The 27,074-nt window shown below is 40.4% G+C and overlaps 1 protein-coding gene across 1 annotated transcript in view; it reads right to left on the bottom strand.

Annotated features, from left to right (window-relative positions):
• Nucleotides 1-18,384, bottom strand: part of CLIC5 (CLIC family member 5) — a 78,232-nt gene extending 59,848 nt beyond the window's left edge. Inside the window, exon 1 of the mRNA XM_021527240.3 lies at nt 17,797-18,384. Within this exon, the coding sequence (XP_021382915.3) occupies nt 17,797-18,252 (456 nt within the window). The 5' untranslated portion in view covers nt 18,253-18,384. The remainder of the gene's footprint in view (nt 1-17,796) is intronic.
• Nucleotides 18,385-27,074: the final 8,690 nt, after the last annotated feature.

Genomic DNA, 27,074 nt, shown 5'->3' on the forward strand with positions numbered 1-27,074 from the left:
TTCCAAGGGCCTCAGCCTGCTGCTGACATGCTGCTGTCATCCCTACTGCCTTTCCTTTGCCCTGCATTCCTTGCGTGACTCAGAGGGCACCGCACAGCAGCCCTGAGCATGAGGTGGCACCTATAGAAAGTCCTGACACAGCCAAAAGGCACGAAGGGAGGGAGTGCTGGCACACGAGGGGACAGCAGGCAGAGGTGAAGGGGTCAATGGCACCTCCTCCTCATCCCCATCCCTGCCTGGAGGGACTTTGTGTCCTCTTGCCCTCGGGAAGTCTCTCTCTACGCTTCTGCCCCTGATCCTGTTTCAGGACTGCCAAAGCTCTGGCTCACAGGTTGTTGGCAGCTCGAGGTGCCAGGCATGAGCAGTTTTACCTTCCCCTTCTGACACAGAGATGCCTTTTCGGGAGGGTTTTGACATGATCAAATTCTCGCCTTTCCTGAAAGTGCTCTTAGCTGTGTGCTTCTGTGATGATCTCCAGTTCTCTCTGTAGGCATTGACACAGCTCCAGAGCACTCAAACTCAACACCTCCATGGCCCTTTGGGTAAGTTCTATGGGAATTTTCCTACAACAGCTGCTTCGTGTGCACTACATGAAGAACTGAAATGGTTAACAAGAAAATCTCATTATGCTGTTGCAACTATAATTACAACATAATCATCATTGTAATTACTATAAAAGTATGCTTATGGTTTTTAGATCTAATTAGCACTCATTCAAATAACTGGAAGGTTAACTGTAAGAGAATTAAATGTTATTACTCCTTTGATTTCAAATTTTTACATGTAATTTTTGGACCAGGCACATTAATTACCAAACATTTAGAGTACAATTATTCTTAAGCCTACCGGCAAGTTTCCAAGGACATGGGCTAAGTGTACTTACATGTGGCAGAAAGAATCATTGCATTGTAATTATGCATTACAGTTATAAAAGTCTGCCAAAAACTGAAGAGTAATTGCTGTATCTCTAAAATGCATCCCTAAACAATGCACTATTAACTATACAATTATAAGCTTTTGGGATTTGCTGAAGAATTGTTTTGCTCTAGCACCTCGTGGTGACATAATTTCCCTTTAATAAGGGTTCCTGGGAACAGTGGGAAATGGATCATCTTGACTGAAGTTACCTGTAGCTCCAGCCTCACTGAAAACACTGTTTTGATATAGGCAAGTGGTTTGAATGAGTTATATCACAGGACCATTGGCTCTGGAAGAGAAGACACTGCCAGCTATGAGCACAGTAATGAGGTAATGCTGCTAATGCTAAACCAAAGGGTAGAAATAAAATCAGCTTTCAAAATCTCAGCACTTACAAGTTATGATGCATGTGACCTATTTAGATGTCTATTTTAGAATGAAAAAACATGCTCTAGAAGTGTCTAATTTTTTCCACTGAGTCTAGGGTAATGAGATAAACATGTAATGGTCAGTCAAATCTTGCAGTAATTTTTAAGTAGAGGAAATCTATGGCTTTAGAGCCTGATTCCTGTGCCTGTGCCATCCCTCACTCCAGAAGTTGTGCATGCCTTGCACTTCTGAAAGTCAAACTCTAGATGAAGCAATTTCAGTAGAGCCTCAACGTGCTAACATCTAAATCCTTCCCTCCCAATTACTGCCTGGGTTTAGTGGTGTGTTCTAATTAGTTTGCAGACGAAGATTATTGTGCTGAGGCTCAGCAAAGCAGAAGGGAAACTGCAATACAAAGAGAGCAAAGGTGCCCTGCAGCCATTTCCATTGTAATCCAGATATAAACTGCTGCAGGGATGGGCCAGATCCCACCTGGCTCAGGGTGTTCTGGGCAGTGCTGCCACTGGAAGGTGCCTTCACCATTTGCTTCCACCTCACCTCCTGACCCAGGACCTGATTATGGGGTGCTCAGAGGCTACAGAAGTTGAGAAGTAAATACCACACATTTGGCATACCAGCTGTGCTTTTAGGTATCCATGGAAAGAATAAGCCAGCCCACCTCAAAAAAAAAAAAAAAAAAAAAAAAAAAAAAAACACACAAAAAAAACCAAAACCGACCAAACAAACAAAACCCTCTGCTTTACAAAAATACCCCAATGGAATCCCTAAAAGAGACCAAACATAACAGACAACATAACTTGTTCAGATAATGCTATTTTTTTATAAAGGGATTCTGGAAGTTGAATTTATGATAAACATTGTAGAAGGCAGTGAGTAGGAGGAAATATATATAGATGCATATATGTATTTATATATGCACTGTTTTAGGAATCTATTCATGCATTTACTGCTTTTCTGTCATATAAAACTGACTTATCGCTTACATCTGGGTGGAACCTTTCTGACTATAATGGTTTTTACTGTCTACACAGCTCTTTTGTGTATGATGAAATCAGCTCTTTCTTGAGCCAAATTAAGGGTAAGATCCTGATAAATAATTAGTACACTCTCATTTTACTGCAAAGAATGAGTCACTTAGTTTGGCCTATCATTTTCTCACAAGTCAAAAGTAGCAGAGGCTTTGAGTTACACACAAGATCATTAGACACTAAATTATGAACTCCTCATAAATCAAGTCATTATAGTTTGAGGCTTATGAGATATAGAAATGAATATGAGCATGTCGTCCCATTAATAAAAGAAGAGAACAGCTTCAGAAAAGGAACAGTCACATCCCGATGTAAGACCTCTATTGTAGGTGAACCCTGATGCCCTATCAGCTTTCACAGGCCTGATCCAAGCTTCACTTCCAGCAAAGATTTGTCCCAAGGGGGTGAAGCAGAGGCCAAGCATCCAGAATGTAACTCTATCAGTTCTCCTGCACACTGCTACGTTACCAAGAAGGATCAGAGCACAAAGCACATTCATCTCCCGGTGCTTCCATCCAGCTCCTTCCATCAGAGCAGGTATTGCAAGTTTTATATGACACAGGCAATGTTTTTCATTGTTGTGATAAAAAGAAGTAGAAGTTTGGTGCAGCTGCAGTAAATGCAGCAAATGATATTTGGGGCTATGATTTCACCAGGGAACTATTTAACTGCTTAGTTGTCAAAAAGCCCCACACCTAAGCAGCAGCCAGGGAGGTTTGAACAGGTTATGGAAACATCTCCCCCAGAAACAGTTCTGAATTACTGGAAATTTCCAACTACAATTATTGGATGCTAGTAGTTTTGATATACAACACACGTAACAAGTTAACAACTGCAAGGAATCAATCCAGTCATTTTTATTTTCCCTTGAGTTACAATGTGTCACTATTGATTTCTTGTCTGAATTTTAGAAAAATCAAAAGATTTGTCTCAGATATTTGGGGCCAGAGAGCAGGTTCCCCTCCACAAATGTAAAAGACATGCAAGGACATACAAAGCTCTTCTTATCAGCCTCATGCCAACACTGGGTGAGCAGATACTTTCCCTTGACTCTAAAGATGTACAGTACCGCAAACTATGTTGGTTTGATTGAAGAACTTTGATTTTGTTCCTTTTTGTAAATTTTCCCACACTCAAGGTAATGGAAGAAAAGACATCAAGAGATACAAAAACAGGTGTGCAGTCTGAGTGTTCCAATAGATGGGATGGGATGGAAAAGCCTAGACCAGAAAACGGGCCAGTTTGAGGTAACCCACTCTATTACCAACCCCCATATATTATGAATCTATCACAGCCATGATACAGCTCTCCTTTATCTTTTTATTTAAAAGTATTATTTTAGCTCTAAAATTATCTTGTCAAAACTCTTCTGTTTAGCAGAACTAATCAGTTCAGACTGGAGTTTTGTAAAGTTCTAGTCCAAAACCATGGAATTATTTTTATATATAATTATGTTTTCACATGAATGCAGCATCAGACTTTGCTGTAACACTAATAAGCATTAACACCTTGAAGAATAAACCTGCTGCTGTTCAGTGTGAAGAGGGATTACATTATGGATTATGATCTCAGTGCTCACATAGAGGCAGTCTCAGGTACCCATTTGTAAGGAAGTGGCTCTGAAAAGGTACAAAATCATCTCCTAATGCTGCATTCAGTACAGAGGCTTCTAGAGGGCAGTAGTTTATTTCACTGTCATTCCAAAACTGACATTTCAATTAAAAACAAAAGATACTTCCAACCAGGACTGAGACTGCTCTGGAAAGTGGTATTGTAGGAGATACAATGGAGAGCATGACAGATTGTCCCAAACTGTGGGCCATATGGATAATGATGAAAGGAGAAATGTAGAAATCCTCAGCCCTTGCTTTTCAAAGTGAATCCTCTATGCTATCAAGTGTGCTGAAGAAAAACAGCACCAGGTAATTGTGATGTACCTATTGTTGTTGACTCACTACTGTCATAGAACTAAAATTGCATTATTTTACTTCCAAGTCTGCAACAAAGTAAGTAATGCCTATTCCTGTGTTGTTTTACAGGAGTTCATCATGCAAGTCCCTTTCTAGATTATTTCTGTTCACTGCTTTGTATGTGTCTTATCATAAATTAACTCTAAATTAATTAAGATTTGAAGCATGAACATGCAACCTGGGATTAAATCCCTCCCCAAACAAAAGACCAGCACACAACACACTACTTTAATCCTGATTTATGAATTATTATTTACAGAAAGTGTTCAAAATGGCATTTACAACTCATGCACATCTCAGGCTAGGCTTCAATTGCTCCCAGGAACTGAGGCTCAAAGAATGCACAGTTGCTGCTGATTTTATTGGACACATTAGTGTTTCACACTGTTGTTTAGCAAACAATTTGCCTGAGAGCTGAAATTACTTTCTTTGTCCCGATGCACATTATGTCTAAACGTTGGAGCCTTCAGCAGCTCAATTTGAAGTTACTCATGACTCAGGCTGGCCCCCATGGGTTCACACACTGGCATCAGTACCTGCACAGCAGGTTATGTGCATGGATCTGCACTGTGGGTTTCAGAATCCTCTGTGATGTATTTACTGTTTGGCTTAAGAAAAGGGCCTCTGGATTTTTGCTCCCTGATAAACTCACACTGGATCAGTGTGAAATAGCAGGGCTCAACATCCTTACATCCCTCTGTGGCAGCAAAGTTGAACCTCTGCAGTGGTGATGCCACTGGTCAACGGCAGTGCTGCTAGCCTGGGTTAGTGCCGCTGGCTGACCTTGAGCCTCACAGTGAACTGAAGAACTCTTCCATTCTCCTTAATAAATTGCCTTCATTCATTTTTCATTTCACCTTTTGGTACTTCTGTGATAAACTTTCCACAAACTTTGCCAGCTCACTTGCCTTAGTGCATCACCTCAAGCTGTTATGAAATGAACCGTGGGTTCTTTGTTCTTTTTTTCCTTCCCAAGAACTTCAAAGTAAGAGTTCAACATCTTGCAGAACCTAGTTGACTTGGTGATATCCTATTTTAGGTTGTTGTGGTTTTGTTTTTTGATTTTTGTTTTGCTTGAGGACCCTTTTCACTGCAGAGTTAATGCAAACATCCAGGATTAATTGAAGCAAGGTGGTGAGTTAAGCACAGAAGTGAACTTCTCTTCTGCAAATACTCTTTTACATTAGCAGATTTTTGCTGGTAACCATAACATTAACATATTTTTGCTGGTAACCACCACATTAACAGATTTTTGCTGGTGACCAGCAAACCCAGTTCATTAGAACATCAAAGAACATGTTTCACATCCTTAAGTGAAAGATGGTTGTGGTAATTCTTAAAAAGATGGTTAGCTTAAGACTAAAAGTAATTTTTTAGTGAAATTCAGCACTGAGCACAGTCTAAATAATTGTGGTGCCTTGTTTAAGTCTGTTAGAACTAGGAATACTGGGTAGTCTAACTATAAAGACATAAGGGGTTTTTTTTGCCTCTTAAGTGGAAGATTCTCCACAAAATTTCCATATTTTGCCAAAATCACAAATTTTCACAGAGCATGTAGCAGCTATTACTTTTATAAGAAAAATGTAGACCCTTGGCCACTGGCTGCAATATCTGGGAGCAACCTCACAGCCCACCAAAATGTCAAAGCCCAGTTTGTCTTTGCAATGTCACTGCTCTGATCTTGGTGATAACTCTGATACAATTCTGTACAAAATGGACTAGGTTTTCCTGTGAGATCTACATCAGCTGGAAAAGTTCTAATGAGATATAGACCCTTTACTCATTATTAGCAACTTCTACCCATTTCTAGCCAAGCAGCAAGTCAGAGTTGATACCAGACTAATTAACAAATATATCTAAAGGTATCTTGTGATGTTGAGAGAAAACTGAATTCCCCTGCAGAGGGTGGCAGCAAACAGACTCTCCAGTTAAGCCTTGCCTACAGGTTCAGGCAGAAAATTGACCTTCAGAGAGGAAAAGCAGAATTCAGAAGGGTGAAGTTGTGTGTTGTGAGGTTTGACTCCTCTCAGCTCTGCATCTTGACTAGGTGGAAGTCACTGTGTGAGGGAGTTTTGATCATCTCTGACCATGCTGGGTCTCCTGAGCAGAAAAAGATTACTTTAACATACAGAATTATCAAACCAACATGCTCTGCAATTATCTCATATCTCATGATAGATCTAGCAATTAAACAACAAATTAAAATATAGCCCTTTTTAGAGAACTAAGTATATAGAATCAAAACTGAAAGCAAGTTAGCCACATCATCTATTACTCTCCCAAGATATTATAAAGCTTGCACTTTATTATTGTAAACCAGAAAAAAAAATTAAAATGCTGTAATGAAAATTAAGGGGAATCTACACATACAAACTTCATAGTGCAAAGCTTTATAAAATCAAAGAGAATGACTCAGAGCCACTGGGAGTAATACATGTGGGAATAGTTTATTGATAGGGCTGATAATGCCACTGATTGTTAATGCTTCCTAATTCTTTCTTACACCCTGTTTTCAAGTCAGGGTAACTTTTGCCAGACTTTAAAAAGGAAGCTTTTCAACACTGGTGTCTTCTTTATTCATCCAAAGGACTTCAGACACCCAAATAATTATCCTGCAAAGCACTCAGCCACTGAACTCACCGATTCCCCGGGCTACATCTTGAAACAAAAGCTTGAAAGTGAACAAAAATGCAAGGAAATGACCCAATTTCCCCAGAATCAACAGCAAGCTAAGAATAGATTCCTGAACTCCTCAATGTCAGCTTAGTCAAACCATTGTCAAATGAATTTTTTTCCCAAGTGTTCAGAACTCCATTGTCATGGAGTACACTCTCCATACAGGTGATTATCTGAATATATCTACAAGTACAACATTCTTGTACACAGTATTCTACAGGCACACTTCCAAAGACATTCCACCAGCCCACCTGTCACGCTCTGCTTGGAAAATCTGCCCTTCAGCCTATTCCTTTTTTCTTTTTTTTTTCTTTCTTTTTAATATAAAATGCACTTGGTTACCATCCCCATGAGTCACACAGCCCAGTCTCGACAAGTTAATTGTTAAGTGGAATTAGGCAGCAGAGCGTTCTTTGGTCACATCCTTGCAGGGACTGTGAGAGCGCGGTCTCCTCCCCGGCTGGCAGCGGAGGAGGGAATGCCAGGGTGCTGAGCTTTTATACCGGGACTATTTTTAGCTGTTATCAGCCGCGGGTGCGGGGCCAATCCGCGCCCGGGGCCGCACAGAAACTCTGCCCCGGGCAAACTCCGCTCGCAGCGATCTCGCAGGGAGGAGCCGAGGCGCTGAACGCGCTGCTCGGAGCCGGGGCCGCTCTTTGGACGCGCTCCTGCAAGGCGCCAGCGCGCCGAGGACGCGCCTCAGCACCGTCAGCAAGTTACTGATTCAACAGATAAGCATCCTGCCTATATTTGGTGAAAATGAGTGAATTTAAGGTGCCTCGTGAAGTCCAATAAGTGATGCAATCATTCAGTGTGATATACATATAAATCAATCTCTGGTGTTTTTACAAAGGTGGTGATTTTTATGTCACCTTGTAAGTGTAAGTGGAAATTACTTACTGTTACAGTGAGCTCATGGGCACTCTATTTCCCCTTCCCCGGGACCCTGTGACTCTGATCAGGATAACCCTGGACCCTCCTTCCTGCCCCAAGGGGGTTGGCGGGGAGCCAGGGAAGCCCACCCTGTCCAAAGTCTCTATAGACCCCTGACATTTCCTGCTCGTCCTCTTTTGCCCCGCTCTCCCCTTGGACATCACAGAATAAAGAGAGCTGAACCAACATATCAATATTGGGGTAAGAGCCTCTTTTGGAAATCTTTGCCATCTCCTGATACTCCTCCCCTCACAGCCTTGGACCTCTGAGCTAGCCTGATATTCAGGGGGCTGTGCGAGGGGGGAACGTCAACTTACTGTGATTATTTACAAATCCATGTGCTCACCAAAGAAAGAAAAGACAGACTGGTGCCTCTTCAAAACAGGCCACATGGTGTATAATAGACTTTTGAAACTGGACTTTGTCCAGCATATCTTTTAGTAACTTTTCCTGGAAATATGACCTTGTAGTAACTTTAGGCTTTGAGAAATTAATTTGAAATGGCGATAAAAATGTGTATTAAAATTAGGAAGAATTTCTGATGACATTAAAAAAAAAAAAATTTTATAAGTTTAAATGAGTTGTCCTAGTATTTCTGTTTATTGAGGACTTGCCAGTATTATTTGGGCACCTCACTGGCCATTTCTGGAAAACAGAGACCCTCTTGCAATGAGGGGCCACCCAAAGTATCAATGTTACAGCTAAGGATGAGCATCTTTATAGACCAAGTATTTATGTGGACAAATATAAAACACTTCTGCTAGTCAGATTTTTACTCAAATAGATTTAAAAATTAATCCAAAAATGGTGCAAATACATGTGAGCAGAGGTCTGAAGAGTGATTAAACACCTATATTTCCAGATGCAAAGCATCCACTCCTTCCATTTGCTTCTCAACCAGCTCTCAAGCTACAGGGACACAGTGTTGAGAACTCCCAAAGCACAGCAACATAGACATTTCACCTCAAATAGAATTTGTTTACTCAAACAATCATAGGTATATTAAAACAGGAGGTTATTAAAAGAATCTTTTTGCTGCTTGTTTAGTTTAGCTATAAAAGCAGAAGCAACCTGAGACAAGATGCAGCTGTGAAAAAAGAAAAGGCACCTTTGTGGAAAGAAAATATGTGCAGAAGGGGATTACTATGACAACTGGCAGAAATGGAGACAAAAAAGATGGGCTGGTTTAGCCCCAAAGCATCTGGGGTTGTCTGAGCCTAAACTGATTTTTAAAAGAGCAAAATGCATGAATGACTACTAATGGACCATACTGGAACAAGAGCTGTTCTAGCTGCACATAAATAAAGGTAATTTGAAAATTAAAGTGTCAAACCTTTAGAGCAGTGACATTCTGAAACAGATTTCCAAAATGAATAATAATAGTAATAGTTTCTAAATAGACCTTGATCACTTTATAAATGAAGTATTACATGATGAGGCTGTCTGTAACAGAATACTCAATTTCATGTCCCAAAAAGTCACATCCAGTCCCATGAATTTCTTTTCAGATTACCTAGAATCCCCAAAGAAACCATCTTGGTCAGTGTGCAGATTTCTGCCTTTCTGTGCCTCATCTTTTATAAACATATAAGCAGGAAGATAATGGTTTTCCCTCAGAAGATGTGTTCTTGAGTTTAATTCATTAACACCTGCATGGATCCTGCAACAGAAAATCAATTAACTTGTAAATCAAAATCCTGGTTTTGAACACTGCTGGATGTACTGGAACCAAACCTGTACACTGACAAATTCACTTCCCAGCTATCCCTGAGCACGTCATTGTAACGTCATCAATGTCACTGACGTCTTGTACTATCAGAGACGTACCAACAGTAAAAATTCACCTACAATTGTTTCGTTAATTGATATGAAAAAGATCATCTAGAGATCTAAATATAAAAATCATACCTGCAGATGACAAATAAATGACTCATTTTAAAGTGATACACTTCCTCCTTTTCTTCTCCCACAAAAGGCAGTTTCATACAGGTTCATAATATTTTCCACAAAGAAGTAGTAAATATTTTTTTATTGCCACAAATGCATAAAAATATTTATATGTATCTTTTCAGCCACAAAGTTATGAGAGGACATTGACTAATTCTAAATGAACTAGTAAATACAGTGGCAGAACAGGGGAAAATTTGCCTTCAATGCAGGGTCTTATGACCCAAAGAAACAAAGAATTTTTCTTTTCCCAATTAACATCTTAAGTTGGGTCTGAAACAGTATCTAGGAATTCAAATTTAGTATGTTCAGTTAGCTTTTCTCTTCTACTGTGGTGTCTGAAATAAAATGTAATTCTAAAACAAATACAGTTAAAAGACACATATGGGGATTGCTGTTAAAAAAAGGATAAGATTTGATTGAAGTTAAAGGAAAAGTGCTGAATCTCAGTCTTTTAAAGATGATAAAATGTGTTAGATAATTTTGTCTGGTTAATTTAGACTGTAAGTGAACAGCAGAAGTGTCCAACATTGCACTGTTTGATCTCTATTGCACTTCAGTTGTTGCTGAGTGGGGACTCTGAAACAATAAGGGAAGTTAAATAGCCTGAAAAAAGAAACACATCAATCCAAAGATAATTTCCAGATGTCTATTGCCAGAATTCACTTCTAGTCTAATCGTCATCCAAGATTTGTATTTAAACTGTCACTGGTGGAATTCAGTTTATTTAACTTTAGGTGACCAGGCCATTGTATTCAGTGAAAGTTTATGGCTTGATGCAGTTGACTAAGCCTAGATATCCAGCAGCATTTGACAGGATGGCTGAGGAAATCCATAAACATATATGAGACAGGATTTATGGGACACTCCAGAGGTACCTGGAGGCCAGGAAAGCCTTTAGACATCTAAACCAGCAGCGGATGCCCATGGTTGGAAAACTGAATTAGGCTCTGTTCCATACAATGAACAGTCGACCTAACAAGGAACCTCCCTCTACAGGTGGTGCTTGCACTTGGCCACAGGAATCAACATCCCATCATGGTATTTCAGATAGGTTTTTGTTGCAAAAAAAGCCTAGATATCCTGAAGAGGTGTAGTTAATGGCTTACAGACACACCTTCAGTTGGACGAGCCAAATCCAACCCTTGATATCTCAAGAAAACAAATAGCAGAGCAGAAATGCTGCTTTCCTCTTGCAGACTCCAAAATAATGGACATATTATCATCATCTGTTGCTCTGCAGAGATTATGCATTATTTTGTGTTTGTGAAATATTAGTCTCAGTAGAGCCGCTCTTTAGGTACTTCTGAAATAACCAATTTGAAATAATACAAATTGCTCTGTTTTGGACAGGATTCATTTAACAGGTGACAATACTGCTACACAGGTAAGTTTTCAAAGCCAGCAAAGGAGTAATCCATCCACAAATCCAAACATTTTTCACTGCAAAAATGTAGGTGCTGTTTCAAAAGAAAAAAACCAGTCCATGCTGGGATAAGAGCCTTTTTTTCAGAACATCAAAGAGCGTATCACAAAATGAAATGTATATGAGGAAAAAGAAATGAGTAAATAAATCCTGCTTTAATTTTCTCTCAGGGTGACCTATATTATTTACATTGTGTTTGCCATTGCTGCAGTCACTGTGCAGGGACAATTTCCTAGATAATCCAGGTCTGTATTTTGAAGCTGTTGCTACGCTACTGCTCTGTGCCCAGACTCCGCTGGAGCCACACACTGAGGAGGGCACAGGAGAGCCAGCTGAAAATTGATTCACAGACCCTTCTGCAGGTGCCTGAGTGAGGCACAGACTCAGCAAGGGTTGGAAGCAAGACCTTTTACCCTTTGTATCCAAAAGATTAAGCAAACTGTTCTGCCCTGCTGCTGAAACACACGTTCTGCTCGTGACTGATAGTTGGGGGACTGGGTGTTATCTGTAACAGAACGGCTGTCACTAATCTTTTCAGATTAGAGGATAATAAGGATAGGCATAAATCCAGCTGTGAAGAGACCCACAGCACAGTTTTCCTCCTCAAACATAAGGGTTAGTACCTCTTAGGTTTATATGCAAAGACTAAAGAGATTACCAGTCTGCTGTACATGACAGGGTGGAGGAGGGAGCCAAAAAGCCAAGCTGGGTCTGCACAGTGGTGTGGAGGTGTTAGAGGAGTATCCTCATTTTCTGAGTTAGCAGAGCAAAAGCACTGGTGAGGGTGTCCTTCACACTGGATTTATGTCAGAGCAGTTCTCTGACTCCAAAACCATGCTATTTTCAGTGAGGGGTGATCAGTCTGATTATACCACTAAGAGAAACCTAAATTCTCACAGAAGAGAAACCTAACACTCTCCAAGTGAAATGGCAGCTGCAAATTGTGCAGTACTACTGTATTACACCTGTTTGCAAATGGGCATGTAACAAATGGTTGAGACTGTCACTGAAACATTTATTGGGAAAACCACAGGGCTGCTGGAGGAACCACATGAATGTTAGAGGACTCAAAAATATGTTAAAATAGATCAGATAAAATGTCCTGACTAGAGAGTTAGATAAATGATGAATTAAAGAGGTGCTTGCTGTAGTAATTTTTTAGTACTGCTATTTACACTACCTGTATCTCCAAACTGGAGCCTAAGAATTACATAAATTAACTGGAGAAAGACTGGGAAAGGTCATAAAAACGACCCTTAAAACAAATAAACAAAATAACTCCAAACCACAACACACCAAACCACTCAACATTTAGAAATGATGACTCAAGCATGAAGGCAAGCTGAAGGATTTGTTTAGTTCAAGAAAGCAAAGACTGAAGGAAATTTGATTTGTGTCTTCTATATACATAAAGGTCTTGTCTAGTCAAAAGAAAAATAGCATAATTCAGAGCAACAGAATTTTACTAAAGGAAAATAATTGTCTCAGAACAAAAATTAAGCACTGACAGAGACTAATTGGTATAGATGCTGAATGGGCATCACTGAATGTTCCCAAAGTAGCTTCTGTTAGGGACACTCTAGAGAAAACTGAGAGCAGGACAAACCACCTGGTATTCCAAATTTGTATTTCTATACTTAATTGTACTTGTAAGGTATCTTAAGCTATTTTCAGGAATAAACAACCATTAATTTCATTTTAATTATCAAAACAGGTATCACGTTAGGCTATTGGCTCCCCATGAGTCACTTCCTGGTGTGTACATGTCAGCTTCAGCATCTTGGTCTGTAAATCTGCCAAGACTGGAAGATTCTGAAAATAGTTATTGGATCTTTTCCTTTCTCAGGTTGCTCAGTCAACACTATTTAAAAGATGGATTATGAATCACTCAACCTTTTTCTAAGCTTATTAATAAGACCAAAATACTATTTGTTTACATCGGTTAATTATTTATAATATTTTTAAAAGCTAAAATGATATAAAAAGACAAACTACTATAATTCTGTGTACATATGGAGAGTTACAGCTGCCACCTGGTTTCAGCCTGAATTTACCTTTCTAGCTGCAAACGTTGATGGAGAAGATATGGCTGAACACCAGCCTAATGTGCTGTGTTGGATTCAGTCAGAAGACTAACTGCTTTCCATTGCTAGGAAGTATCTGGACACCCAGTTATACTTACAAATATCTAACAGCCCAAAACTGCAATTCTGTAGATTATGAGTGTTGTAAGAAATGTTCAGTTCTGCTCAGCAAAACAGTTTAATCACTAACTTCTGATTGGACATTCATGTGGTTCTGCTCTCTTCAAATTATATCTGTTTAAAATTAGATTTGTCCTGTGACTTCATGTTCTGAATCATTAATTCACATTCCTAAACAAAATTTTCAGAACAGATATCAGAATTCTTCATAGAACAAGAGAAAAGCCAACTCATTAGGAAGAAGTGTGATTTTCCCAGTGACACAGTGAGTCTCACCGTCCCTGTGAGGAGCAAGGTCTGTCCTTCACAACAGCTCAGCTCAGCCCGGGGAGGCAGTAGGCAGCTAGCACAGAGTTAGTTGTGGCACTGAGTTGGAGTCCTCAGACTTTCCTGGCTTGGAAATCAGAGCACCACAGAATCACAGACTTGGTAAGGTTTGAAAAGCCATTTAAGATCAAGTCCAACTGTCAACCAGCACAACCACCTTGTTCAACATTAAATCAGGTCCTCAAGTGCCACATCTACACATTTTTGGCTGCCCAGGGATGGTGACTCCACTTCTCTGAGCAGCCTGTGCTTGACAACCCTCTCCAAGGAAAAAAATAAAATTCCTAATATCCAGTATAAACTTCCACTGGCACAACTTGAGGAATTTTCTCTCATCCTGTCACTCATTAATTGGGAGCAGAGCCCAACCCCCACCTGGCCTCTCCTTCCTTTCAGGGAGTTTGGAAAACCAAAGCCCCCCAGCTCCCTCAGCTGCTCCTCCTCAGACCTGAGCTCCAGACCCTTCCCCAGCTCCATTCCCTTCTCTGGACACACTCCAGCCCCTGAATTTCTTTTTTGTCATGAGAGGCCAAGAACTGAACCCAGGATTTGAGGTGTGGCTTCAGCCATTCCCAGCACAGGGGACAGTCACTGCCTTGGCCCTGCTGCCACACCATGGCTGGTGCAAGCCAGGTGCCATTGGCCTTCTTGCCCACCTGGGCACAGCTGGGTCATGTTCAGCTGCTGTAGCAGCACCCCCAGGTCCTTTGCCACCTTTCCAGCCACTCTTCTCACAGCCTGCAGCACTGCAGGAGTTGTTTTGACCCAAGTGCAGGACTCAGCACTTCAAATGAGGAAGTCAAAAACATCTTCTTGGAAAAACAAAAATATCCTTTATTTTCCAGCTCCTGACTTAATAAAATTTTACTTTTTTTTTCATAATTCCAAACAGAAATAGCTAAATGTGTAAGTTCTGATTCTTAAATATAAGCACTGTTATCCACTAAAAGGACAAGAGGCAATAAGCACAAATTTAGATACACAAAATTCAATTTAAAACAGTTTTACCATGAGGGTAGGACATGAGAATGGTTGCACTGACAAGTTGTGGTTTCTTCATCTTTGGAAATATTGAAAACCAAACATGACCCTGAGCAAGCTGTTGTAGGTGATCCTGCTCTGAGTAAGGAGTTGAACAAGGTGATCTCCAGAGATGCTCTCCAGCATCCATAACTCTGTTACTTCAGTGCAGTGATCCAACAGGTGCATGTTGATGATGCTAAACCACAGAATAACATTTGTATTTTTGCCTAACACAAGGTGGTTATTGCTTAGGGTAAAGTTCTTTTGGGAACTGTGTTCCTATGGCACAAATGAGTACAGAGAGACTATAATCTGTAGTCAGTTTCTGGTCATCAGAAAACAGAAGGGCAATGATTTTCTTCTGAAAAGAAAATTAGAGGACTGGTCTTTAAATAATAAGTAAGCTTCAGGAAAACTTAAAAGTTAAAATTTTCAAAGAAACCCAAACCTTCAGAACAAATATCCTGTTCAACAGGAAAATACAGTGTACAGGTGAGAAGGCTGGACCTTGGAGCTATGATGTGATCAGGCTGTCCTGTGCACTCAGTTACACAGCCCATGTGCCAGTCATATTTGTGTTCAAATTGCAAAGGCTTTTGTTTGAATAAATTACAGAGTTATTGAAAGAGCATTAAAGTGGCTGTGACAAGCCCGGACATGCTGGATTCACATAAACAGATCCATGTTGTTACATGATGTATTCTGCTGTTAAAGGCACAGGGAATTCCTTTTTTACCTTATGGCACATCCTGAAATAGCCCACTGACATGACATAGTTACCAAGCACTGATAATCAGTGAAAAATGAGTTAAAGTGATGTAAACATTTTCTTGGTGTCTAATGAATGGACTACTGTGAGCATTATCCATCCAGCTGCACTGTGAGTTAGATACCATTTAATCTTCCCACTTTCTCTGGTGTTCAGTCCTCTGATACTCATGTTTCCAGTCATTCACAGAGATTTATTAGGTCTACAAGCAAAGGGAGGAATAAATAGTGGCAGAACTGTCACGATCACTATTGTCCTACAGCACCAGGTCCTGCTGTTACTGTTAGTGTCTGCAGAAAAGTGCAAACCCAGATTAACCCAATTTCAGAGCAACACTGGCCTCAGGTGGGCTACAGACCATGAGAGAAAGGAACCATCTATGAGTAATATTTATAGACACAACTGAGATATTAGTTCCCTGTGCAAGAAGCCACAGACCTCAGGGATTTCACTACTCTTGTTATATATTACTCCGTGACATTCCATTCTACAGGCTGACTTTTGCTATCTAGATAATTAAAGAGAGCAAAGCTGGATCTGCACTCCATGGAGTTACTGCTTTATCACCTTGATACCAGAAAGATAGAAAAACAAAAAGCCAAAAACAAAACATCACCACGTTCTCAAGGAGTAAAACACTGTAACAGGAGTTCAGTCACCTACCCAGCAGTACCCAGTGCCCTGACCACTGGGCACAGCATGGATCGCCTGAGAGCCTCTTGTCCCAGCCTTTCAGCCAGGTAGGAATATCTTGGGGCTCAAGGACATCTCAAAGACACCAGGCTGTCACGTTTTGCAAGTGAAGAGAGCTCAGTTTGCCTTTCTCTCTGGAGCAGCTGATAAGAACCTTTATGGGATAATCAACTACTCTGCACAACAAAGGCAAGGAAAAGGACTTTCCTCAGACCTTGTCCCTGACAGTTCTATTCAAAATGCCTCTCCTCTCAATTTTTCAAATTAACCCAAACAACTCTGCTTGAATGGGAACATCTGCACACATTTCTTATTTTATCAATAGAAAAAGACATTGTTCTTTTGAAGTAGGAGGAATGCAAAAGAATAAGGAAATTAAAGAGATTATTTTAAAGCCCAAATACAGGTTGCTAACACCATGTAGTTGATAACAAACAAAATGTACTCAATTGCTGCAACTTTTTACACATACACAGGACTACATGCAGAAATATAAAATAGAACTTTGCCACAGCTCTTACTTTGATCATATAATCAACATATTTTTAGCAATGACCATGATCCAGTCACAGAAATAGGACAGGTGCTGTTTCAGGGAGTCATTTAACAAATAACGACTACTGAAAACACTTCTCATTATGTGTGATGAAAAAAATCTCTTCTGCTTCCAAAGCCCCCATGGAACTGAGAAACAGATTTTGATAATATTACTTCTGTTGAAAAGTGACAAACTTTATAAGGCTTTTTTGAAATAATAGAATATTATAATCACGGTATAGTGTGTTCTATTCAAGGTACACAAATTAAAAAGAAGGAACTGCCAGGCCTGTGTTTCAGCCTAATAAATGTTGAGAAAAGTTAAATACAAGTGCTTTTATGAAGGGAATCAGTGTTTATTCAAGAACACAGGTGTTTACAGTTTTGAAAGCTAAGAAATCCTTTTTAAGGTGAGAGAAAGTGTGAAAGCCCTCTCAGTAATTTATACCTAATTGGAAGTTAATGAAAATATATGTTGAAATTGTCACAGAAATGCCTAAATCTAAATATTGAAATAAATGAAAGAAAAACTTCTTTCTGGGATGAGTATTATTTGAACTATATATTCTATTTCCTTCACAGCATTCACAGTTATTACTTTTGAGGTCTCAGCTACCAGATAGTGAAGTGTAGGGATAGCTGAACTAGCTCAACTAAATAGTAGCAGCTTAGCTGCAACAGCAGGGAGGTTTCCCAGAATAAATGAATTGCAGCAATAATCAGAATACCTACACTGTACTTACTTCCACTTGAATGAAGAAATCCCAGGCATTTCCACACAACACAAATCACCTCTTTCTCTGCTGAAAGATGCAGGAGGTAAGTGAAGAGATTGGCTCCCTGCAGCAGAGTTGGGAGCAAAGCAATGGCCAGCTGTATTTCACTCATTTGGAGGATACACATATTAATTTGGGCTTTAAAACTAGGGTATGCTTAGGAGCACCTGGGTTCTTACCTTTACAAAAATGGAAATCTCCAAATCTTCCTGAAAGTTGTTTGTTTCTCCATTATTGTTAAGGGGAAACTTGAGGGAAGTTGAAGAGTTGCTCTGTCTCTGACGAAACTGGAAATCTGGAGGAAAATGCAGGTTGCTTGCAAACATTGTGCCCTCTATGTCTTTATCTTCCAGAGCTGGACTCATCAGATGCATCTGCTGCTGTGGGTAATCTTCTTCAGCACCATGGTGAGATGAAGAATCATCTTCTCCATCACTTCCATGCTGAGAGGCCACAGAATTATTACAGCTATCTTCTGAGTTCTCCTTACTACCATCCATGTTTTCTGGGGTATTAGTGATGGAAAAGGGGGATGCTGAATCTTCATGGACATGATGAAAAAAAGAATCTGAAACCTCAGAGACAGTTGTGTCCTTAGCATTTTGATTGATTTGAGTGAAGACTGGATCTTCCATGGCTGCTGGCTGGTGGGCTTTGCCTGCCTGCTGGTACCTTACAGACTACAATTAAAGTGAGATGTTGACAGACAAGGCTCCTCAGGAGGAAGCAGAGTCTGTGGTGTACTTTCTGAATGCTCAGCTACACATGGCAGATCTCCAACAATCATTTACTGAGAGCCTTGAATCAACAACTGCACTTCCACCGAAGTAAAAGGCTGTCTCACTTTTAACCCCTTTGTCGATCTGACTCCTGGGAACTGTATCTCAGGAGCTGTAATCAGTTGTTCCCCCAGATTTTGCCTGGGTAAGTATAGCAAATACCAGCTGAAGAACCTATCAGTACTAGAAAGATACAGTAAAAAAAAATAAGTATTCTTATATAGGAAGTCAAAAATAATTCTACTGGAAATCTTATTTATGTAAAGAGGTAGAAATGCAGACTTCGCCCACTCACTCATATTTTCAATATGAGTGAGTTTTTTCACAAAAACTTCAAGGAAAAGCAAGACAAAAGTGCCTCAATAATACAAGCAATCATCTACAACATTTTAATGGTTACTTACAAAATCATCATCAACTGAAGATCATTTATGAAAAAACTACAAAAAAAATAAAGGGGCAAATTTTAACTCTTTCCAACACTGCCATGCATTCACTTTGGGGGCCACACATTTCACATTTGGCATTGTCCTCCTCTGAACTTTATAAACTAGGGCCAAAACTGTAAAAGCTCTCATAAGCTTCACTGGGAATACAGGAAAAGAAAGCAATGAAGAAGTATTAATCATGTATTAATTATATATACATAATGCATCAATTAATTATAATCACATTTTGGTTATGTATCTCCATGTTGTAAGACATACACTGTAGAAATCTAGTTTGCCACCTTGTGTATACAGTTCCTTCTCTAATGAATGGAGAGACACCCCAAACTGCACAGAACCTAAAGTGGGTGAATACTGCCAGCTTTAGCATAAAATTAACTGCCTTTATAGAGACAGATACACATTCCAGAGTGACTGAATTTAACAGAGCTGAAACTTCTGGAAGATCCAAACCTGCAGTTATCAAACTATTATAAAGTTACCAATCTATTAAAATCATGAGAATTTCAAGCCTTATTGACTAAAGACTTTTGATCTCCATGCTTACTGCATCTGGATTACATAGATTATGACAAGAATTCTTATAAAGTAATTATATTTAACCTTTTGGGGTTGAGTCAAAAGGAAAATGAAGGTGTTTTCCTCCTGCCCCAACCTTGTAACTTTCTGAGAGGTAACTGCCAAATCCAGGTTAGATTTCTTAAAGAAATAAAGAAGATAATTGAAAGATGGTAATTCAAACCATTCAGGCAGAACAAGAAGGGAACACAAGCTGTTTCACAATGTAGGATAGCAGGTGCAGCCTGCCTGGGATTTGCAACTGTAGTTAACTGCCATTACTCTAATATTAAGAAGTTTAGAGTACTACTAAAATTAAATATCAAAAGCAAACCAGTACTTCATCTTACTTAAACTTAGGGCTCCTAGATAACCTGAAAAGTGCCAAGGTCACAACCAAGTTTAATCACTGTGATTGTACAGTACAACGATGCAGGTAAGTATCAGAAATCAATGAGATCTCTTAGCTCACAAGGGCATTTCTGGCCTGCTGCAACTCAAGGACTTCAAGGATACATTACCCATTACCAAGGCCTAATCTCAACTCTTTTTACCCCCACATTGCTGCCTGGCACAAGTGGTCGATCACCAAAAAGGATAAAGCACATCTCTTTACATTAGCTGTATGTAACTCCACAGTTCCTCACATGGAAATCCTGACTCAGAGATTCTGAAATGTGTGCTGTGTAATCTGTCTTGCAAACTTCTAGCACCCAAGAGTAAGGCGAGTAAGGCTAATGATGACTGATTTTAAAATCATGAACTTAAATTACTGAAGCTCCAGAAAATTCAGAAAAGCAATAAAACAGATGGTAAAGTTTTATAAATTCAACTTCTTTTAGGACTACTTTTCACTTCTAAGAAAACACTTGGATTTCTTCATATTTTGTAGAAAGACAAATGTATTTCTGCCTGGGTCTGTTCAGCTTGCTCTCAGCATGACTTTGATCAGCAACTCCCACTGATCTTCAACCCCTTCTTACAGAGTGCTTGCAGGATTAAACTCACTGGGATCATAAAAACTCTCTCCTTAATAACTTACCTGGCAAACAGTTTGAGGGGAAAAAAGAACACAAGAAATATGCATGACACAAAACAAAGAACAAAGTCCAGTTGTAGTCCAGTCCATGACTTTTTTCCCCCCTTCCACAAAGACAACATTTGCAGGATGCAGCAGCACCTGCTGGAGGGTTTAAAATATCACAAGTAAAGCAAGGGGTAAGAGCATAAGGTATTATTCAAAAATAAGTACAGTTGATGTGGGTTTCTTTATTGTGAGTTATCCGAGTTCTTCTTTCTCCTGCCACCCTCCACAAGCAATGAAAAGTAACATTAAGTGTCCGGTGAAATGGGACATCTCTCCTGCACAGAAGTGAGAGGGAAGAGGTTGTATGAGGCAGGAGAGCAAAAAAAAGGTCTCAGCACAACTAAAGCCCTCTGAGTAACAGTCCCACCCTGTAGCCATGAGAATGCAAGATTACAAAACAGAGACCACCAACTTCATCCATTCCCTAAATTCCTCTGCTTCCAAATCTAGAAAGTGTTGAGTTAATGTGGAAGTTAGTAACACAATACTTTCTGTTGCTAATTCTGTAATCCAGATTGTGTCACTGATCTGGACCCATGTGAGCCATTGGTAATGCTTATCACCAGCTCTGCAGAAACACAAAGAAACACAAAAACCAAAAACAGAAATGTTCATTAAAGGACAAAGAACATGAGCAGTAGAATTCCTTATTTTCAGGAGAAACTTGTTTTTTACTTAATGACTGAATTTCTGATTTTTCTTCAACTTTATTCTTTTTAAAGGAAGACATACCAGAATCAACATGACTACAAGTCCAGCTAGTGTACTTAGACAGAAGTTACAGTTTTGTTAGTGTTCAGCACCTGGAATAAGCAGATCACTGATTCTTTCCACAGTCCAGTGGAAAGAATCAGTGATTCAGGTGATGAGCTCAGGTGTTCAGGTGATGAGCACCTCAAAGTACATCACAGAAAAAGATGGAGATGAAGATGGTCTTTAATACAGCCCAGTTATCAGAGCTCCCTACAATAGATGTGTCTGTTTAGACAGCAAGGCTGGTATTTATCTACATTTAGAAGCCCACAAATGGACATCAAAACTGAGGCTAGGAACCCAGATAACTGCCTAGTTCACCCTGCAGAGACACACGGAGCTCAGTCCAGCAGCTCAAACACACAGGGACATTTACTGGCATTTAAGTTGTTTGCTTAGAGCAACTTGATTTATCTGAAGGATAAGGGCTCTGGCACACTCAGACTGCTGAAGCTCCTACTGAAACTTTAGCAGTTCACCCTGAAAGCTCAACAGAAATCAGCACCTCCACCTTGCACTTATTTTAAAATGACAAGCAGAAGACTCACTTGTCAAGAAATTCCTGCATGGCTAGAGTCAGTTATCCTTTGCCTCCAGAATGGAAGAGAAGGGTGGGAAGAATGAAGAGTAACAAGAATATCAGACCCCTAAAGAGAATAGCTCACATATTCTCAGAGATTAAGAATCAGAGGCAAACCCCACATTACACTATTTAGTACAGATTCCCAAGACTTCTACCGGGGTACACCTTTATTAAAGCAATAATTTGCACATCTTCTAGACATTCCATAATATTGTAAATTTCAACTCAACCATCAGTGCCACAAGTAACTTCAGTGGTTCACAGCTCTGTTTAGAAATAGCAACCTGCTTTTACAGGAATTTCTTTTGTCATTTCCTGTTGGATATTCCTGTAATTTTAATGGTTTAATAAAAGAGTAGTTCGGTTTTATTTGTTCTCGATGAAGATACTTCCACAATTTAAGCAAAGAGCCTGTAAATCATTCCTCATAACCTAAAGAAATTAAGGTCCTTCAGTTGCTTGCTCAAAGTATCTTTTTCCAGACAAAGAGATGCAAAAAAAAAATCCTGAATGGTTAAAATACTCAGAGTTCTTGGAAACAGCTGAACCTGAAACTGAATTATGGTAAACAAAGTTTACTGTCCCTCAGAAACTGAAGGATCTTAGCATCCCAGAGGATAAGACCCTTCATTTGCAATTAAGTGCACTCAATGAAAATGGATGTTCCTGGCCATTCAGGATGTTGGTTTTACAAAAAGAAAAAAACAACAACTTTTTGCTTCGTAAAGATCCAAAATTTCCAAAGCTTTGCAACATGTAGTTCAAGGACATTATCAAAACTACACTGTGGGCTCTGGGAGACAGACTGGTCATGGTTTACAGACATACTACAAGGGACTTGCAGTAACTTTGTTTTCACTCCTTCCTGCACTCAATAGCAGGAGGAAATCAAGCACAAACAAACTCCTGCACCATTTCCAGCCTCAGCTTTTATTTGTGTTATTAGCAACACCTCATCTCTACACAGTTAATCAACAGTAATCCTCTATCCACTGCCAATCTTGCACTAAACAGCATGAGGACAAGACTTTATCCCACATTTTGTTCCTTTACCTGTATTCTAGTTGTACTGCAGTAAGGAAAACAAACACACCAAAGAATTATTTCAGAAGACAGTGGTTTGGTAAATGTTCAGGATGACATATTTCACACAGGAGTCAGCACATCCTTGCAGCAAGCATCCAGAAATCCATCTGTTCTGCTAAAACTGACCTGGATTCTGCAGTCTTGAGGGGCTGGTTCATGAATTCAGGACCCCACTGTAGTAATGGTGATTCACCTTCACCCAGATTTCCTGGGATGCTGGCTGTATAAAATGCTTATTTTAAGCAAACACACCCATAAAATTTCACTCTGAATATGAGAGAAATTTCTCCACCAGGAACCAGACAAACAATAGAAAACCACTTTGCACAGGACACTCAATTCTCACGTTATCAACAGCTTTTAGTTGTTAAAAATACCAGGAGTCGTTGTCAACCTACATTTGAAAGCCTGCTTTGCCTGCTGCAGCGCCTAATTGTTCCCAGTTTAGCTGTTTTAAAGCCCTTTATTTTTGGTCTTCCGGTTCATTTTCTAAAACTTTACTTGGTTTAGTCTTGAAGTCCATGGTTAGAACTCAATTGGAATATCTGAGAGCCTAAGAAATACCAACATTTTATCTGCCTAACTGCTGCAAGAAAAACATTTTTGTTTGCCTTTAAAATCTGGCATAATTTCAACAACCTTGTTTATCGCTGAAACTAAGCACTCTCGAAAAGCTCAGCAACCCAGTTTCAAGTGTTTGCAGTGGAGGCTCTGGTAACTGAAATAAAGAAGGCAGAGACACTACAGTCCTCTGTATCACCCTGTCAAAAGCCTTAGGGATCTCCTTCCACATAGTTAGAGAAACAGCAAGGTTAAGAGCCCTTTTTGTTTATAGCCACCATATACAAGCAATGCTTTGCATTAAATGGACACTACAAGCTTAAGGTCTAATAAAGTTTAACAGCTGTTACTTACCCAGTTCTTTTTATGGTTTCATGAAACATCTATTTTTTTAATCTTGATTGTATAAAGATGCATCAAAACACAGTAAATTACAGGTTAAATGACAGATTTTAAAAACTACTGAGCAAAAATGGTGAGAGAGGTCTCCATCACATAGATAAAATTGAGACTAAAATTGGAAATACAGGAAGTATTTATTATTATAAGAAAGCATGCAGTACAGTGCAGGGACATCTTCCACTATGCCCATGCTGCTTCAAGCCCCTTCCAACCTAACTTTGGACACTTCCAGGGATAGGGCACCCACAGCTTCTCTGGGCAACCTGTGCCAGAGCCTCACCACCCTCACAGAGAAGATTTTTTTTCCTAATATCCAATCTAAACTTGCTGTCTTTTAGTTTGAAGCCATTCCCCCTTGTCTTGTCACTCCACAGTCTTGTTAAAAGTCCCTCTCTGTCTTTCTTGTAGGCACCCTTCAGGTGATGGAATGTCAAAGTTAGATCACCCCTAAGCCTTCTCTTCTCCAGGCTGAACAATCCAAATTAAACTAGTCCAAATTTAAATCCAAATTTAATTAATCCAAATAAATCCAGTTGCTTCACCTCCACAACACTGCCAACTAGAGGGTATGGTTTTCCATCTAAGTGTTGTACTAAACCTAGCAATCCCTGAGAATATTTTGAGGTTGCCTGCTCTTTACTTCCTGGCACTGACTAATGGTTTTTGAGCTGCAAATGCTCAATTGTACTCCAGCAGTAAATCTGGACAGCTCTGGCAGCATCCAGGTTTAGAACTGCAGCTTCTAAACGCAAATGTGGGCTAAAATACAACAGAGAGATCAAGGTGAAGAAAGGCAAACATCTCAGTAGTGCCCAGTTTTACTCCTCTTAATGCAAATATACATGTAACTCACCAATTTCTTGTAGGCAAACACTGTAAATGGAACCAAGAGCTGTATTAAACACATTAGGTACATATTGGCTAGGCCAGCTCAGATTTCAGAACTGCTATGGTATGCTGCCAGTATGATGTATCAAACTGGTACATTACATTAGGCTGGGCTTGTGAATACTGTAAATGGTTTTCAAAGCATGTGAGCAAGGCTAAACAAGAGATTACTCACACCTTTTAGGACTGAATAACTGAGTGAGTATGCTGCAAAAGTAGGCTGACAAAAGAGCCTCGGTATTTAAAAGTTGTCTGCATCTGTACATAAAGTTTTTAACAAGAACTTAGTTGTAACTGGATGAAATTGGTCTAAATATTGCACCTGGTCTGTTATGCATTCCCTGGAGTTCTAGTTCACTCTGTGTAAAAAAAAATAATTTAAGGTAATACAACAAAGTAATATATAAAGGACATGTACCTCCTCCACACGATAAGCTGTCATGTGTATATTCACAAAGCTGAATTTGTGTAATCAAAAAGAGACTCAGAGAAAAAAAAAAAAACAAAACACAAGGACCTTGACTTGAACTTGACACATAACACCTAAGTAGCTGGAGATGTTTTTTCCCTCTTTTACAGACCTGTGTTTTGCCATACCTGCTACATTCCATAAATCAAGGTGAATCAGGGGCGTGTCACTTATTCAGCCTATTATACCACGTTTTAGAGCCACTCCACAGTTCACACACACAGGTAGCAAAACCTGCCTAACTCATACATATGTAAAGCCATTAGGAAGAAACAAGCTGAAATCTACACTGCCTGCAGAATAAACATCTAGCAGGGTACACAGAATAAAACTGAGATCTACTTCAGCCAGTTATGAAGCCATAAGCATGTCTTTTTCTCAGTTTTTAGGATGAAATTTACAATAGTGATGATTTGTGCTTAATTTCTCTATTTACATAGAGCTGATCTCATTGTTTTTCAGCACTAGTAACTTGGCAGGTTTTGCAGAATTACTAATCCCTTCTCATAATAAAAAGGAAAACCATGGGAATGTAAACTATTTGCCTTACTTTATGAAACAAACTTGTACCAAGACCCAAAACAGATCTTAACTAATAGCACACACTGCTGCAGTGGCACTCAGTACATTCAGCAACACCTGACCATTTCCTGCCCGTATTCTGAGTTTTAGGGTAAACAGTTTTATTTATTTTTTTTTTTCCACAAGAGACCACAAAAAGGTGATGTGCGTGAAAGAATATGAACAGCCAACTGAGAGAGCTGTGTGACCAAAAGGGAGATGGAGTCATGGAGGAGTCATGGAGGAGTCATGCTGACAAGCAGAACTACCTGAAAAAGGTGACAGCCTGGAGCTGCCAGGCACCTGCAAAGGAGGCAGGAGGCAGGTTATGGGCGTGCTGGGAAAACACAGAGACACTCCCAAGGATGTGTCCCATCGCTGCCTCACCTCACAGTGCCCTTCTACAACAATGGGAAGCCCAGCAAACAGCCCCAAAGTGAGCTGCATCCTGGTCCGGGGGTACAACACATCCCTCGCAAACCCCTGAGCTCCCTGAAAACCCCGCATTGCTCTGCTGGGAGGGCTTCATCCTACAGCCCCATGGCTCCCCTCAGCTCTGCCCCCTTCATCCCCGTGTGTGGCCGCAGGACCAGGGCAGGGACTGTCCCCTGTGCTGGGCACTGCTGGGGTCACCTCGAGGGCTGTGTCCAGTTCTGGCCCCTCAGTTCAGGAGGGACATTGAGGGGCTGGAGTGGGTCCAGGGAAGGGAACAGAACTGGGGAAGGGGCTGGAGCTCAGGTCTGAGGAGGAGCAGCTGAGGGAGCTGGGGGGGCCCAGCCTGGAGAAAAGGGGGATATTCTGGCTCTGCACAACTCCTGACAGGAGGGGACAGCCAGGTGAGGGTTGGGCTCTGCTTCTAGGGAACAAGGACAGGACAAGAGGTCATAATCTCAAATTGCACCACGGGAGGTTTTTAGTTGCACATTTTAGTTGCACAAAAAGGGTGGTTCGACACTAGAATGGACTGCCGAGGGAGGCACTGTCCCTGGAGGTGTTTAAGGAAAGACTGGCCGCAGCATTAAGAGACATGGTCTAGTTGACAAGATAGTGATCGGCCACAGGTTGAACTCGATAATCTCAGCGCTCTTTTCCACCTAATTGACCTGAGACACCCCAGTCACAGGAGCTCTCCACTGCCCCCAGAGCCGCCTCCTCCCGGCGCTCTCACCGCCCGCCCCTCACTTCCCGCTCCCCCGTCAGATCATCACAGCGCCACGCCCCCGCGCCGCAGCCAATCGGATCTCCCGCCAGTGGGCCCGTAGCCAATCATAGTGGGCAGAG

This window comes from Lonchura striata, chromosome 3, assembly GCF_050655825.1.
Source record: "Lonchura striata isolate lonStrDom1 chromosome 3, ASM5065582v1, whole genome shotgun sequence".
Lineage (NCBI taxonomy): Eukaryota > Metazoa > Chordata > Aves > Passeriformes > Estrildidae > Lonchura > Lonchura striata.